This window comes from Corythoichthys intestinalis, chromosome 17 (genome assembly GCF_030265065.1).
Source record: "Corythoichthys intestinalis isolate RoL2023-P3 chromosome 17, ASM3026506v1, whole genome shotgun sequence".
Classification (NCBI taxonomy): Eukaryota; Metazoa; Chordata; class Actinopteri; order Syngnathiformes; family Syngnathidae; genus Corythoichthys; species Corythoichthys intestinalis.
In genome coordinates this window covers 8,509,757-8,523,864 of record NC_080411.1, presented here as the reverse complement: position 1 = coordinate 8,523,864, position 14,108 = coordinate 8,509,757, and the positions used below count along the sequence as shown (strand labels likewise).

At 38.7% G+C, this 14,108-nt stretch overlaps 1 protein-coding gene across 1 annotated transcript in view; it reads left to right on the top strand.

The window, feature by feature from the left end:
• Nucleotides 1–384: 384 nt before the first annotated feature.
• The window catches only part of slc2a11l (solute carrier family 2 member 11, like), a 28,260-nt gene continuing 14,536 nt past the window's right edge, over nt 385–14,108 (top strand). The window contains exons 1-5 of the mRNA XM_057818311.1: nt 385–420; nt 2,644–2,742; nt 2,813–2,973; nt 3,050–3,174; nt 11,241–11,370. Coding sequence (XP_057674294.1) covers nt 397–420; nt 2,644–2,742; nt 2,813–2,973; nt 3,050–3,174; nt 11,241–11,370 — 539 coding nt within the window. The 5' untranslated portion in view covers nt 385–396. The remainder of the gene's footprint in view (nt 421–2,643; nt 2,743–2,812; nt 2,974–3,049; nt 3,175–11,240; nt 11,371–14,108) is intronic.

Sequence of the window (14,108 nt, the reverse complement as noted above, 5' to 3'; positions counted from 1 at the left end):
AAATAGTATCTTGGTTGTTGCTCAAAATTAAATAGACCCATTGTCTAAAAAGTTCGTAGTACTCTTGTCACCAAGGAAAACCTGTTTCCACGTAGGCTTTGTTCCAATACTCTCACAAGGGTTTGACTGGAAGCAAGTCGTCACTTTCCCCTGCAGTAGGGTTTTGTTTGTATTCTCTGCAAAGCACATTAGAATCCAACAAGTTTATCTGGGATCATATTTGATTTGAAGAAGGTGGATACACAGCATGACTCAATATTCCCCCCAAGGTTTTCTCACAGGCAAAAACAATTGAGGTTAACCATTTCAAGGCGGCGCTTTGACTGCGGTGCACCAGATTAGGAGGTAAGTGATTAATCACTTGGCTTCCATGAGCAGACCGAACAGACTTCTGCGATGCTACAGGACTTAATACTCTTGGTAAGTCCTAATTACCGTATTTTTCGGACTATAAGCCGCTACTTTTTTCCTTTATTTTGAATCCTGCGTCTTATAGTCCAGTGCGGCTTAAACGCTGATTTATTTGGGTTAATAGGTAACAATTTATCTGAGGGCGGCGTCATAAGACTGCCATAAGACAGTCATAATTGTTACATGACACTATTATGGGCGTTAATGAATGCTTATGACAGACGTCATTAAGTATCATCCGGCAAATTATGTCACCAACTCCATTTATGTCCAGCTCAGATCATTTACATCCATTCATAAATGAGATAATTTGCCGAATGACACAAAATGGCATCTGTAATAAGCATTCATTAATGCTCATGGCAGTGTCATGTCATTATTATGATGGTCTTATAGCAGTTTTATGGCGCTACAGTCAAATAAAGTATTACAGAATACCAGAGCTGGCAATTAATGAAACAACTAGAACAGTAACTGAAGAAATAATTAGCACAGAACATGAATTTTGATTGTTATTTACATCTGGAGTGCTGCAATGCATGCTAGGAGGCATGTTGGACAACAACAGCATTGACAGCAGGTGGCAGCAGATGTTGACTGTCTCCCCGAGTGAGCAGTTATGGCCAAATTAAGCTTCTTGAAGCAATGAAGCTTTGCAGCCGATTGGTTCAAAGCTTCATGGTGGTTCATTTGGTCTTATGGCGCCACTGTCAAATAAAGTGTTACAGAATACCAGAGCTAACAATTAAAGAAACAACTAGAACAGTAACTGAAGAAATAATTAGCACAGAACATGAATTTTGGTTGTTATTTACATCTGGAGCGCTGCAATGCATTCTAGGAGACATGTTGGACAACAGGAAAATTGACAGCAGGTGGCAGCAAAGGTTAACTGTCTCCCCCAAGTGAGCAGTTATGGCCAAATTAAGCTTCTTGAAGCTTAATTGCCGAAGCTTAATTTTCATGGTGGTTCATTTGGTCTTATGGCGCCACTGTCCAATAAAGTGTTACAGAATACCAGAGTTAACAATTAAAGAAACAACTAGGACAGTAACTGAATAAATAATTAGCATAGAACATGAATTTTGATTGGTATTTACATCTGGAGCGCTGCAATGCATGCTAGGAGGCATGTTGGACAACAAGAACATTGACAGCAGGTGGCAGCAAAGGTTGACTGTCTCCCCCAAGAGAACAGTTATGGCCAAATTAAGCTTCTTGAAGCTTAATTGCCGAAGCTTAATTTTCATGATGGTTCATTTGGTCTTATGGCGCCACTGTCAAATAAAGTGTTACAGAATACCAGAGTTAACAATTAAAGAAACAACTAGAACAGTAACTGAAGAAATAATTAGCACAGAACATGAATTTTGTTTGTTATTTACATCTGGACCGCGGCAATGCATGCTAGGAGGCATGTTGGACAACAACTACTGACAGCAGATGGCAGCAGAGGTTGACTGTCTCCCCCAAGAGAACAGCTATGACCAAATTAAGCTTCTTGAAGCAATGAACGGTGGTTCATTTGGTCTTATGACAGTCTTATGGCGCCACTGTCAAATAGAGTGTTACCAAATGCTATAACTGGCAATTGATGAAACAACTAGAACAGTAACTGAAGAAATAATTAGCACAGAACATGAATTTTGGTTGTTATTTACATCTGGAGCGCTGCAATGCATGCTAGGATGGACAACAAGAGCATTGACAGCAGGTGGCACCAAAGGTTGACTGTCTCCCCCAAGTGAGCAGTTATGGCCATATTAGCTTCTTGAAGCAATGAAGCTTTGCAGCCAATTGGTTCAAAGCTTCATGGTGGTTCATTTGGTCTTGTAGCGCCATTGTCAAATAATGTGTTACCAAATGCCATAACTGGCAATTAATGAAACAACTAGAACAGTAAGTGAAGAAATAATTAGCACGGAACATGAATTTTGGTTGTTTTTACATCTGGAGCGCTGCAATGCATGCTAGGAGGCATGTTGGACACGAGCTTCTTGAAGCAATGAAGCTTTGCAGCCAATTGGTTCAAAACTTCATGGTGGTTCATTTGGTCTTATGATGCCGCTGTCAAATAAAGTGTTACCGGCTAATATCTTTTGGTGTAAATATCCCATAATACAGTGAGGGAAGCTGTGACTTATAGTCCAGTGCGGCTTACAGTCATAAAATTACGGTATTTGCAATTAATGCTGCAATAAAACTAACCTCTCATCTACTTATTCTTTTCAGAAGGAATTTCCTTTTGTTGTCCTCGCTATTTTCGTATCGGCCATCGGTGGGACATTTCAGTATGGACTTGGAATATCCGGGGTGACGCCCCCTTCTGTTGTAAGTCCAACAGTTTGGATACCAGCAGTCAAGAATTAGTAATAATGATGCTGTCATGTACTAACTGCAGTACATCAAAGATCTGGTGAACCAAACATGCATACAGAGATACGATGTCTACCTTCAGCAGTGGCAACTCTCGCTCATCTGGTCCTTCATTGTGTCTATTTATGCCATCGGCGGTTTGCTGGGCTCAATCCTGGCGGTTCCATGCGTCTCGAAAGTTGGCAGGTTAGTGCACAAAATGTCTTTCAAAATGACATACATTTGGTATTCATGCAAATCTCTGTTCTTCTATCCCGCCCAGGAGAAACTGTCTTATTCTTAACAATTTTGTGGCTATAGCGGGAGCTGTGCTGCTAATCTCGAGCCGAACAGCCTCATCCTTCGAGATGCTCTTCGTGGGGCGATTTCTGTACGGCGTTAACGCGGGTAGGATTCGGAAGTAGGATACACACATATATTGATTTTGATGTGAGAGAACCAAGACATGATAAAGAACAAAAAAATATGTTTAAAACAGTCCAAATCCTCTTATTTCATCCACTCAACAACCCGTTGATAAACAGTAATTAGGAGGGAAAATAATTTTGAAATCAGCTTTAATGCAATAGAAAAAAAAGTCATCCCACTATTTGACTTTCGAAATACAGTGATACCTCTACTTAAGAACGTCTCTACATACAGAATTTGCAGGTTAAGACATGCCTCAATGGGAAAATATTCCCTCTTGTTAAGAAAGAAATTTCAGGATACAAAAGCATAAGCGGATTTTAAGGGGGGACCAGCCCGATGCGGGGCTTGGACGATTCGATTCGATGCGGGCAACAAGCCGAATCGATTCAGCGCATTTTAAAATATAAAAGTACGTTCTAAAATCTTCCCTGCGCAATTCCGGTGATGCAACGGATTTGGTTTCCCCATTTGTATTATTATTCTCATGTTTCATTTTTCACACACCGCATAACTCTGGTCAAGTTTCCCACCAACCTCGTAGAAGCCAAAATGTCTCCAGATGTCTGCTTTCAATGTCTTAGGTGCATCAATAATCTTTCTCACTCCCTCTTTCTCCGCTTCAGCCATCGTTATGTTATGTCCAGGGGTGCACATAATTTTTTTGCCCGGGTTCTCAGAGGAGGACCTGCAGATGTGACTTGGTCCTCATTGAGCTTGAGAGCCGACCCGCCTAATGCGATAAATTTATGACAAGCTTTACTTAGAGCCAATTAACTTTAATTAATTATATTAACAATTAATGCCTGATTAACATCAACTGGCACAACAAAATTGCCATTACTTTGAAGTGAAATGTAAAGAAATAAACATAAACGCACCAATTCAAAATAAAGGGCATTCTGCGGCTCCCACATTAACTCCAAGCCTTTTTAAAAGTGGGATGTCCTCCTCATTAGACCTCATTGAACGTGCATGTTTAGCTTTGTAAAATGCGAGCAAAAACACGTTTGTCAGTGCATGGCGGTTTTCATTACCTTTATTCCGCCACTTGTCCATAGGGCGAGTACGGTGCTGTCTGACATTGATAGTTTGCTTAATTGCCACATGCTCTTTGTTTTTTCGTGCTTTTCAAAGTTTGGATGGCTGAAATTCTTTTGACCCTACATAAAATGCGCTGCTCTTATCGGCGACATTGGGATTCTCACGGCACATTTTGTACCGCATTTCCGTGTGAGCATCATTTACTTCTAGCCACGGTACCTCCCGCAGCCACTTTTTAGCAAAAGTCCTTTTTTCAGTAGCTCCGGTGACGTCTCTGTCGTCTGTCTGTCTTTTGACGGGGGTGGGAGAACACGGAAGTAATTACTCAGTGTGGCCTGCCTCTTCGACATTTTGAGAAGTTATTTTCTCGTGTCCGCCGCAAATACAGTGGTCAGCCATCGGTACGCAAAAGCGTATGGAACCCGTTGAGGGCCAGCGCGTTTGTCTACGTCCAGTACGCATGCGGACCACCTATGTGCACCCCTGGTTATGTCCTATCTCTTAGAGCAGGGGTGTCCTAACGTTTTGCAAAGGGGGCCAGATTTGGTGCGGTAAAAATGTGGGAGGCCGATCCTGGCTGACGTCCTTTACGTAGAACAATATATTTAAGCAAATTTTAGCAAGCCATTCTGTGTGTCACATTTGCTTTATTATTGTTTTTAATTAATAATTTCAACAATGTCGCAACTAGCCTTTGTGGCGTTCTCTTTTGACTCTCGGGCTCTTGCGAATTACTGCTGCTGTGAAATTTAACTAGCTTCAAGTTGCTTCAATTTCTTGCTGCGTATCTTCCCTGTAATCTTGTCTCGGGCTGCAGCTATCGAATATTTTTGTAGTCGATTAATCGATGGTCTACTTAGTTCAAATAATCGAGTAATCGGATAAGGAACATGAAAAATTAAAATACTTGAGCTGAGCCTCAAACGGTACATATTTTTAAAAATGAGGATCAATGTACAACAAAAGAACAACTGGCTAACTTACATGGAAAAAGTCCGCTAGCTTAAATGCTAATGTTTTTTTTTGTTTGTTTTTTGTTTTTACAATGCTCTTAACAAATGGCTCAGACACAAATGCCCACAAAAAACAGCTAAATATACCTATGAACTAAATTAAGAATGCATTAAAAAACAAGCTCAAACAAAAACTTAGCTTACGTTGGTCTTAACAGGGAGCAGTTAGATTCAGACATGTGAAAAGAGTGTACACGAGAGAACAGTGTATCCACCCTCATCAATAAAACTAATTGCAAATACTTTCAAAATAAACCATTAAAATGACACTTTAATCAAATAAATACTCAAAGCAACAAAATTTAATTAGAATATTTTTTTGTAATCGAATACTCGAGTTAATCGATTAATCGCTGCAGCACTAATCTTGTCGTACATGTCTTGTCTTGTTTGGTAATATCGCCTCACATTGAACTCTTTAAAAACAGCGACTGTCTCTGCAAATGAGGCAGACACAGTTGTTGCGCATTTCAGTGAAGAAATAGTCAAATTTCCACCTATCCTTGAAGAGTCGGCCATCGCAGTCAACTTTCTTTTTTGTTGTTGTTGTTGTCGCATTTTAGAAAATTGGAAGGGTCACACGGGGTAATGTTGCTTAGAGTGCTGTTGCCTTTTAGTGGGTAAATGAGGAGCAGCATTTAGTGTGTAAGCTACTTCATATGCTGGTAGCAGTACTGCTGACCAATTTATTAAGTCTGTGTGTGGGCCAGACGTTATTGATTTTATGACAGAGGCTGGGGGCCGGATGAAATTTGACCACGGGCCGCATTTGGCCCCCGGGCCGGACTTTGGACATGTCTGTCTTAGAGGTTAGATCTTGTGCCCGAACCCGAACGGGTCCGGCTCAAAATGTTAAGCATTCACGGTCGGGTTGGGCCGCCGCGCCGGACTAATAAATTATCAAAAAAAAAAAAAAAAAAAGGGATAAAACCTAGAGCAGGCTCTCTGTATTGTGCATTTGCTTGTGCACGCACATGAACGCAGTGGCACCGCCCGCGTTTTCTTCTTCTCCTCCGCTGTGGCGCTTGCGATTCGTTACAAAAGACACTTTTATTTATGCACACAAAGGCAACACAAATGTGATCCTTTTGAATCTTCTCCTCTGTGTGTCTGCAAAATCGCAGTTTTTTTTTATTTTAAACTTTCCCAGCGTTATTTCGTCGTGTAAATGCTTTTATAAAGATCATAAAAATATGTAGACTCTTTAAACATTAAGAAAACTTGCGTTTTTTTCTGCCAACTGAGAATTCGTTACGAAAGACACTTTTTTATGAACGCAAAGGCAACACAAATGTGATCCTTTTGAATCTTCTCCTCTGTGTGTCTTGCAAAATCGCATGTTTTTTTTTTTTTTTTTATATTAAACTTTCCCAGCGTTATTTCGTTGCGTAAATCCTTTTATAATGATCATAAAAATATGTAGACGATTTAAACATTAAGAAAACTTGCGTTTTTTTCTGCCAACTCGATGAAAATAAATTGCTGCTGCTGCATTTTTTTCCCCGCGTCACTCCAAGCAGGGTCGGGCTTCAATACCAGCTGGCCGTGTCGGGTCGGGCTGGATTTTTTAGGCCCGATCTAACCTCCACTATCTCTCTGCTCTCTCAATTGCAAAAAACTGATATTTCCTCATGTTGAAACAGATTGTTATGGCTGCTAAAATGCTGCTGCACTTCATTTAAATTCATTATTTTTTATTGTTATGTGGTAGTTACTGATTGCATTTCTAAGTTGATTGCACATATATAGTGGGCTAGGCCTACATTTTACTTTTGTTCTACATTGCAATTTAGTTGATGTTTTGTTTGCAACTGAACTGATCCCTGGATTGATATTGCGATAAAGATGCTGCAGCACTACAATACTTTCTTTGTCGTTTTCTTTAATATTTACTTGAATATTTTTATTGATGGGTCGTTGTGACTAAAATACTGTGACTGTTATTACTGATTTTGCACAGGAGTTCAGATGTTGCACTGTGTGAAAGGCTGCTACTGTGTGTAAAGAAAAAAAAGAGAAAGCCCTGGTCTCATTCAAAGCACCAATTAAATGCTGTGATCTGTTTTTTTAATATATACATCTGAAAGTATTTTCCATTTGACTTCAACCAGGAGTGACACCAGAGCCAATAAAAAGTTGTTTAATGTCTGACCGCTTGTGTTGCCTCATGATTCACGAAAAATATGCTTTGCTTTAGAATTTTAATGCATCCCAGGCTTTAAGGCATCATGATGCATTGCCGAATCGGACCGAATCGAATCGTGATCCTCTGAATCGAATCGACGCGCGGCCCTTTGAATCGTAATCGAATCGAATCGTGAGGGCAGTGCCGATGCACACCTCTAATATACAGTATACAGTTAATAGTGCTGCAACGATTAATCGATTAACTCGAGTATTCGATAAGAAAAAAATATTCGAATTAAATTTTGCTGCCTCGAATATTCGTTTCATTAAAGTGGCGTTGTAATGGTTTGTTTTGAAAGTGTTTGAATTTAGTTTATTGATATGGTTGGATACACTGCCCTCTAGTCTGCCTCATTTCACATGGCTGAATCCAGCTGTCCCGTGAAGACCAACCTAAACTTTTGTTCGAGCTAATGTTTTTTTTTTTTTTTATGAATTCGTACTTTAGTTTAAAGGTATATTTAGCCATTTTTTGTGGGAATATGTGAACTATTTAAGAGCATTGTAAAAAAACGTTGGCATTTTATAGCATTTAAACTAGCAGACTTTTGCTATGTAAGTTAGCCAATTGTTCTTTTGTTCTACATATATCCTCATTTATTTATTTTTTTTTATACCGTTTGAGGCTCAGATCAGGTATTTTAATTTTTTTATGTTCCTTATCCGATTACTCGATTATTCGAACTAACTAGCTCATCGATTAATCGACTGCTAAAATAATAGATAGCTGCAGGCCTAATACAGTATAAATATTACACACAATCTTTGTCCTGTAGCTACGCCAACGGCCTATAGTGACACACTGACAAAAACAACAATTAATGATGGGATTACAACAATTTTGTGTTCAATTACAGTAAAAAGGCCCAAAATTTCAAACTAAGTAAGTACATTTCTGAAAAAATTCATAAGAGATTATAGTTATTTTTGTAACGTTTATTTATTTTGGATGGTTGGCTTGGCTTGATAAAGGTTCGTAAACCTTTATCTAATCTTTACGAGAAAAACTCCAGTCAAATTTAAAATTCAATTAGGGGTGGAGGAGTATTTATATAGTGTAATATCCTCATTATTATTCACTGATGATGTTATCTAATATGGATGAACTTAGATAACTGTAATGTTGTGGGTACATAAAATAGGTCATTAGGATGGCACATTTTATTGTTGATTAACAAGTACCGTATTGGCCCGAATATAAGACGGCCCTGATGATAAGACGACCCCCTCTTAATCAAGACTCAAGTTTTGAAAAAAAAATTTTTTGAACATCAAATTAATTTGAACACAGAAAATAATTACAGTACATCCAAAACAAATCATTATAACAATATATTTGAGAGAAAAAGCATGTTATTTTGCCTCATTCAAATATTAATATCTGAACATTTAAATATGTAAACTAAAGTGCAATCACATTCGTAAATGAATGGCTTCTGGTTTTTGAAATGTTAAATAAACCAATCTATTGTGATAAAACAACAAAATTGCAATAACTGCATTACCATCTAAGTGAAGTCTAACTGCAATTGTAGTCTTGAAACTAGTGGTGTCAAACGATTAAAATTTCTAATCGAGTAAATTACTGCTTAAAAATGAATTAATCGTAATTAATCGCAAATAATACCAATTCAAACTATCTATAAAATATGCGATATTTTTCTGTAAATTATTGTTGGAATGGAAAGATAAGACACAAGATGGATACAGTATATACATTCAACATACGGTTCATAAGTACTGTATTTGTTTATTATAACAATAAATCAACAAGATGGCATTACCCAGTACTTCTCAAATGGTGGGGCGCGCCCCCCCAGGGGGGCGCAGAGCGATGCCAGGGGGGGCGCGAGTGACCTCGGGGAACATGCTTTTATTTTTTTTGCCGTACTAGAATAAAGTGTACTTGCACATCCACTCTGTGGGTGGCAGTGGCGCTCTCATTTTCAAAGTGCGTGCAGTATTTTTGAAGTAAGCAAGAGCACACGGAAGAGACTCATGCAGAGCTGGACTCACGCAGCGACCCACTGTCTTCTTCGGTTCTCACGTGTCCGGCCGAGAAGTGCCGTTTTCGGCTTGGGATCGTCACGACCACCGCCCTCACCTACGGTTCTACCTCGGCCGCCGAGAATGCGCTTTTTTCGGGCCGTTTGCCTTTGACTTTTAATATAGTGGGAAATGAGGAAAGACCACTGTTTACTGAGTCTAAAAATGATTATAGCGGAGAAGCCAAATCAGTTAAGACGCCACTTAAAGACATTCGACCTCAATCTCATTGATAAGCCGCTTGATTGTTTTTCAGCGAAAATGTGCCGAATATTGCCAATTGTCACAATCGTCCCGCTTTGTCAGTGTTATATCAGTAAACCAGTGAGCACTGTGGTGAATCAGCGAAAATAAAAACTTTCCTTCTGTCCAAAGACTTTCCCCCCCCCCCTTCTATTCAGTTTTGTTTTTCGGTCAAATTTTTTGGCATGTTGTCCTGAAGAGTAAATGTTTCTAATCAATTTGAATTTGTTATTATTTACTGATTTTATTACATTTTATTTTTCAGTATCAAATGGTCAAAAATGTACCTTGAGTGTATTTTTACAGTTTGGATGTGACTTTTTTAAAAAAAAATTTTTAACTTCAGGCAAATTGATGCGCGTTAAGTCTTTTCTGTTACAAGCAACACAATGTTAAAAAAGTTATACTTTATTATAAGTTGATCTATGTTACTTTTTTTCTTTAATAGAAAAAAAAGGACACAATGTTAGGCTGAGGCGTACTTATAATAGTAATATAGACGAATGATACTATTTACAGTGGCGGCAGAGAGTTGGGGGGGGGGGTGCGAAACATTTACGTCTTCCTTGGGGGGGCGTAACAGAAAATAATTGAGAAGCACTGGCATTACCATTATTAACATTCTGTTAAAGCGATCCATGGATAGAAAGACTTGTAGTTCTTAAAAGATAAATGTTAGTACAAGTTATAGAAATGTTATATTAAAACCCCTCTTAATGTTTTCGTTTTAATAAAATTTGTAAAATTTTCAATCAAAAAATAAACTAGTAGCCCGCCATTGTTGATGTCAATAATTGCTTACACAATGCTCATGGGTGCTGATGCCTATAAAATCAGTTGCACCCAAGCGCCAGCAGAGGGCGGCAAAACTCCGAAAATACAACAAGTACACATTTCACAGTGCTGTCATTTGAATCTGTTTGAGCGTTGTGTCAAATAATTTAACGTGATTAATTTAAAAAATTAATTACCGACCGTTAACGCGATAATTTTGACAGCCCTACTTGAAACAAATATGAATAAGGAAAAACATTGCAATAAAAAATTGCAAACTGGTTAAACTTGAGAGAAGCGGAGCTCTGTCATGACAGAACATCGCTTCAATGATATCTGGCGCCATCTAGCGTCGTGAATGGGGAGACTAGCTGAGATCTGTCATGACAGAACATCGTTTCAATGATATCTGGCGCCATCTAGCGTCGTGAATGGGTATAATGTCTAGACTGCGAATATAAGACGACCCCCTCTTTTTCAGTCTTATTTCAATGCAAAAAAACACGTCTTATATTCGGGCCAATATGCTAGTTAAGTTGTATTCAGGACAATGGATATAAAATACAGTACACACAAAAAATGGTTCCTATCGGATATTTTAAAGGGTGAAAAATCGGCCGCAAAATTTGTCTATACGTGCAACCTGATGAATCTGCTTCATTTTGTTTTGTTTCCCAGTTTAACACAGTCTGTGACTAACCATCGACTCCTAAAATGTTCCCTTTTGTGTACATGCAGGAATCGGCCTCTCCGCTCACTTGTTGTACATTACTGAATGCGCCCCAAAAATGCTGAAAGGGATGGTGGGCGTGACAATTGCCACTGCAGTCACTGTTGGGAGGTTTACCGGTCAGCTTTTGGGGCTCAGGTAAGACACGCTGCTGAAGGACAATAATACAGCAGGATTTCAATAAATCTGAATATTACTTAAAATCTTCGAGGAGTAGACGTCTTAACGAAGCTAAGGATGACAAATTCGGCCAGCTTCTGGGCCACTATGGAATTTGAGATTTTAAATATATTAGAATAAATTTTGATTTACAACCATTTAGTTATATTACCAGTTAAAAACAATCCCAAAATATGATGCTGCATCATGTCAAATTCTGCCCCTCACTCCATTTTATGTCCAGCTTGGATATTTTACATTAGGAGTGGGAACCTCAGGGCACCTCACGATACGATACGATTCGCGATACAAGGCTCACGATAACGATTATATCACGATACAGCGATTATCGATATATTGGTCAGAAATTGGATACATGACATTCTACGATACAACTGTTGAAACGAAAAAAAAAAAAAAAAGATATTTGAAAATAGAAAAAATACTGTTTAAGTCATTTATTAAACAGTGACACCTTTTCTGTGCAACATTGCTGCAAAATATAAATCTACTGCAAATTGTGCCCCTGCACATATAGAGGAAACCAACCACGACCACTGATATCGCTTGGAGAGATCATGATGAATGGCACCCTTAATTTATTTAAAGTTTTAAATCTTTAAAAAAAATAAATAAATAAAAAGTGCCGTAGGTGTCAGCAGTTGAGCTTGGAGTGGGGCAATGATAAAATTGGTGGGTCTTTTCTTCGGATATGAACTTTGTTGCTTGGTTTGAGCACTTCCGCTATCTGCTTCAGCATTTAAGATGTCAGACTTGCTCAGTCACAGTCTTCCTCACCTTAAAAACAACAAAATAAAACAAAAAATATTAGCTACTTCATAGCGTTTGAGTTGAAGTCCTGATTTTTTTTTTTGTGTTGGAAGTATTGAATTAAAAAAAATATGAATTGAATGTATAGAAATTAAAAATTCAATAATTACCTATTTTTAATATGTAGGCTACATTAATTATCATGCACATCACTTTATATATCTTGGAACCTATTCAAACCATTTTTATAGCTTATTGTATCAAAATGACAGTAATAACAGTTTGTGTAGAAAACTAGATGGAAATTGGTTCTCAAATTAATCGGTAAATTCATGTGGGCTTGTTCGATATTCATTTTCATCCAGTTTAGTGTCCTGGTTTATTTTATATCATTCAACACCAAATGTCATCAAAATAATACATGTAAATTAAAAAGTCAATTACATTGCAAAACTTTCTTACCTCAAGTGATGAAAGCGAAGCTCACAAACCCCAGTGTCCACTACGTCACCAGCTCCCAGTGAAACTTATTTTTCTTGGACAATTCTTGCATACAGCAAAGTCCTTGTTCACCTTACTTCCTTTCTTGTTGGTGTAAAATCTAAAGTGTGTCCCCATGTGTGATTTGTTGCAATATTTTTCTCCTTTTTTCCTCCACCGTTCTCACTGAGCTTTTTTATTTTTTCAACCCACTTGGAGCTTCCTCTTCTTCTCTAGACTAGTGTTGTATCGGTCGCGAACGATTCGTTCTTTTTGAACGAATTGTTTGGGTGAACGAGACCGAACTAATCACCATCTGCACTGATTCGTTCTATGAAGTTGGTGGCGCTTGTTCGCTGCGTGGGAGGGCGTTGAGCAAGCGGCAGCGTCTTCTGACATCGCACACGACCAATCAGACGCCAGCCTCATCGCGGGCAGGGGAGGGAGCGGAAACAGAATCATGGCGTATGTCACTCATTTCCACGTGTGGCCAATAAGCAGCCAGCGTGCAGGCAGGGGGGAAAGACTGAGTTTTGTCACTTCCCGTTCAGTGATTCGGTCCTCCGGTTCCTGACCTAGCTTGCTGCTAACTTGACTTTCCAGTAATGACTATGCGGTGAACGAGTCATAAAATGAAAGGAAACGACTTTGTCACATATTTGTTAACGTGGAGCCTATCAAATGCTGCTCAAAAAGACAAAAACACCACACAAATCTAGCGAGCATGGTTTAGTGTTCTACTTTTCTCAACAGACTCGGGACTGTGCCTATGACGATATACTATCAAATTTACAGTAATTTAAAACACGCGTAGCTGCGAGGCAAGCAAAACCTGAGCTGCGGTCGCGTGACGGCAGTGAAGCGGGCAGAGAACTGTCACTATATGGAGGCTTCATGGCAGCGATATGTACCTCATATGTGCACAGAAAAAAAATAATATTTAGTATGATCACCATAATACTGATTTGCAATGAAACTGTATATACATGTCAATTTTTTCCGAGTGTTTTTTTTTTTTTTTTTTTTTTTTCGTGTCAGAGGGTGTCGGTTGGTTTGACAAATTATGTCAATCCGTCCATCATGTGCTACTCAAGCGCCCCAAAAACAAAGCGCGCGGACACGGGAGATGTCGCAATATGTCTACATTTTTCTTAACAGACTAATGAGAGTAGAAAGGCGAAATCATAAAGCAAACAATTATTTCTCGTCAGCATTTGACGATCTGAGATGCGGGGACGACAGGGGAGCTGACCGATTATTTTATTTATTAATACCAGTGCAAAAATTCAAAACGATCATCTTAATAATAAAAAACAAAAATACAACAGAGCGAGAGGTTAATATGATGTGTTGGCCGTTCCATAATTAGAAATTAAACTTTCGATTTATTTTTATTTTCGTGACAGCAGGCATGCCGCGTTGGCTGTTAGCAGCAGCATTGTATATGTGAGCAAGATCATGCTAAA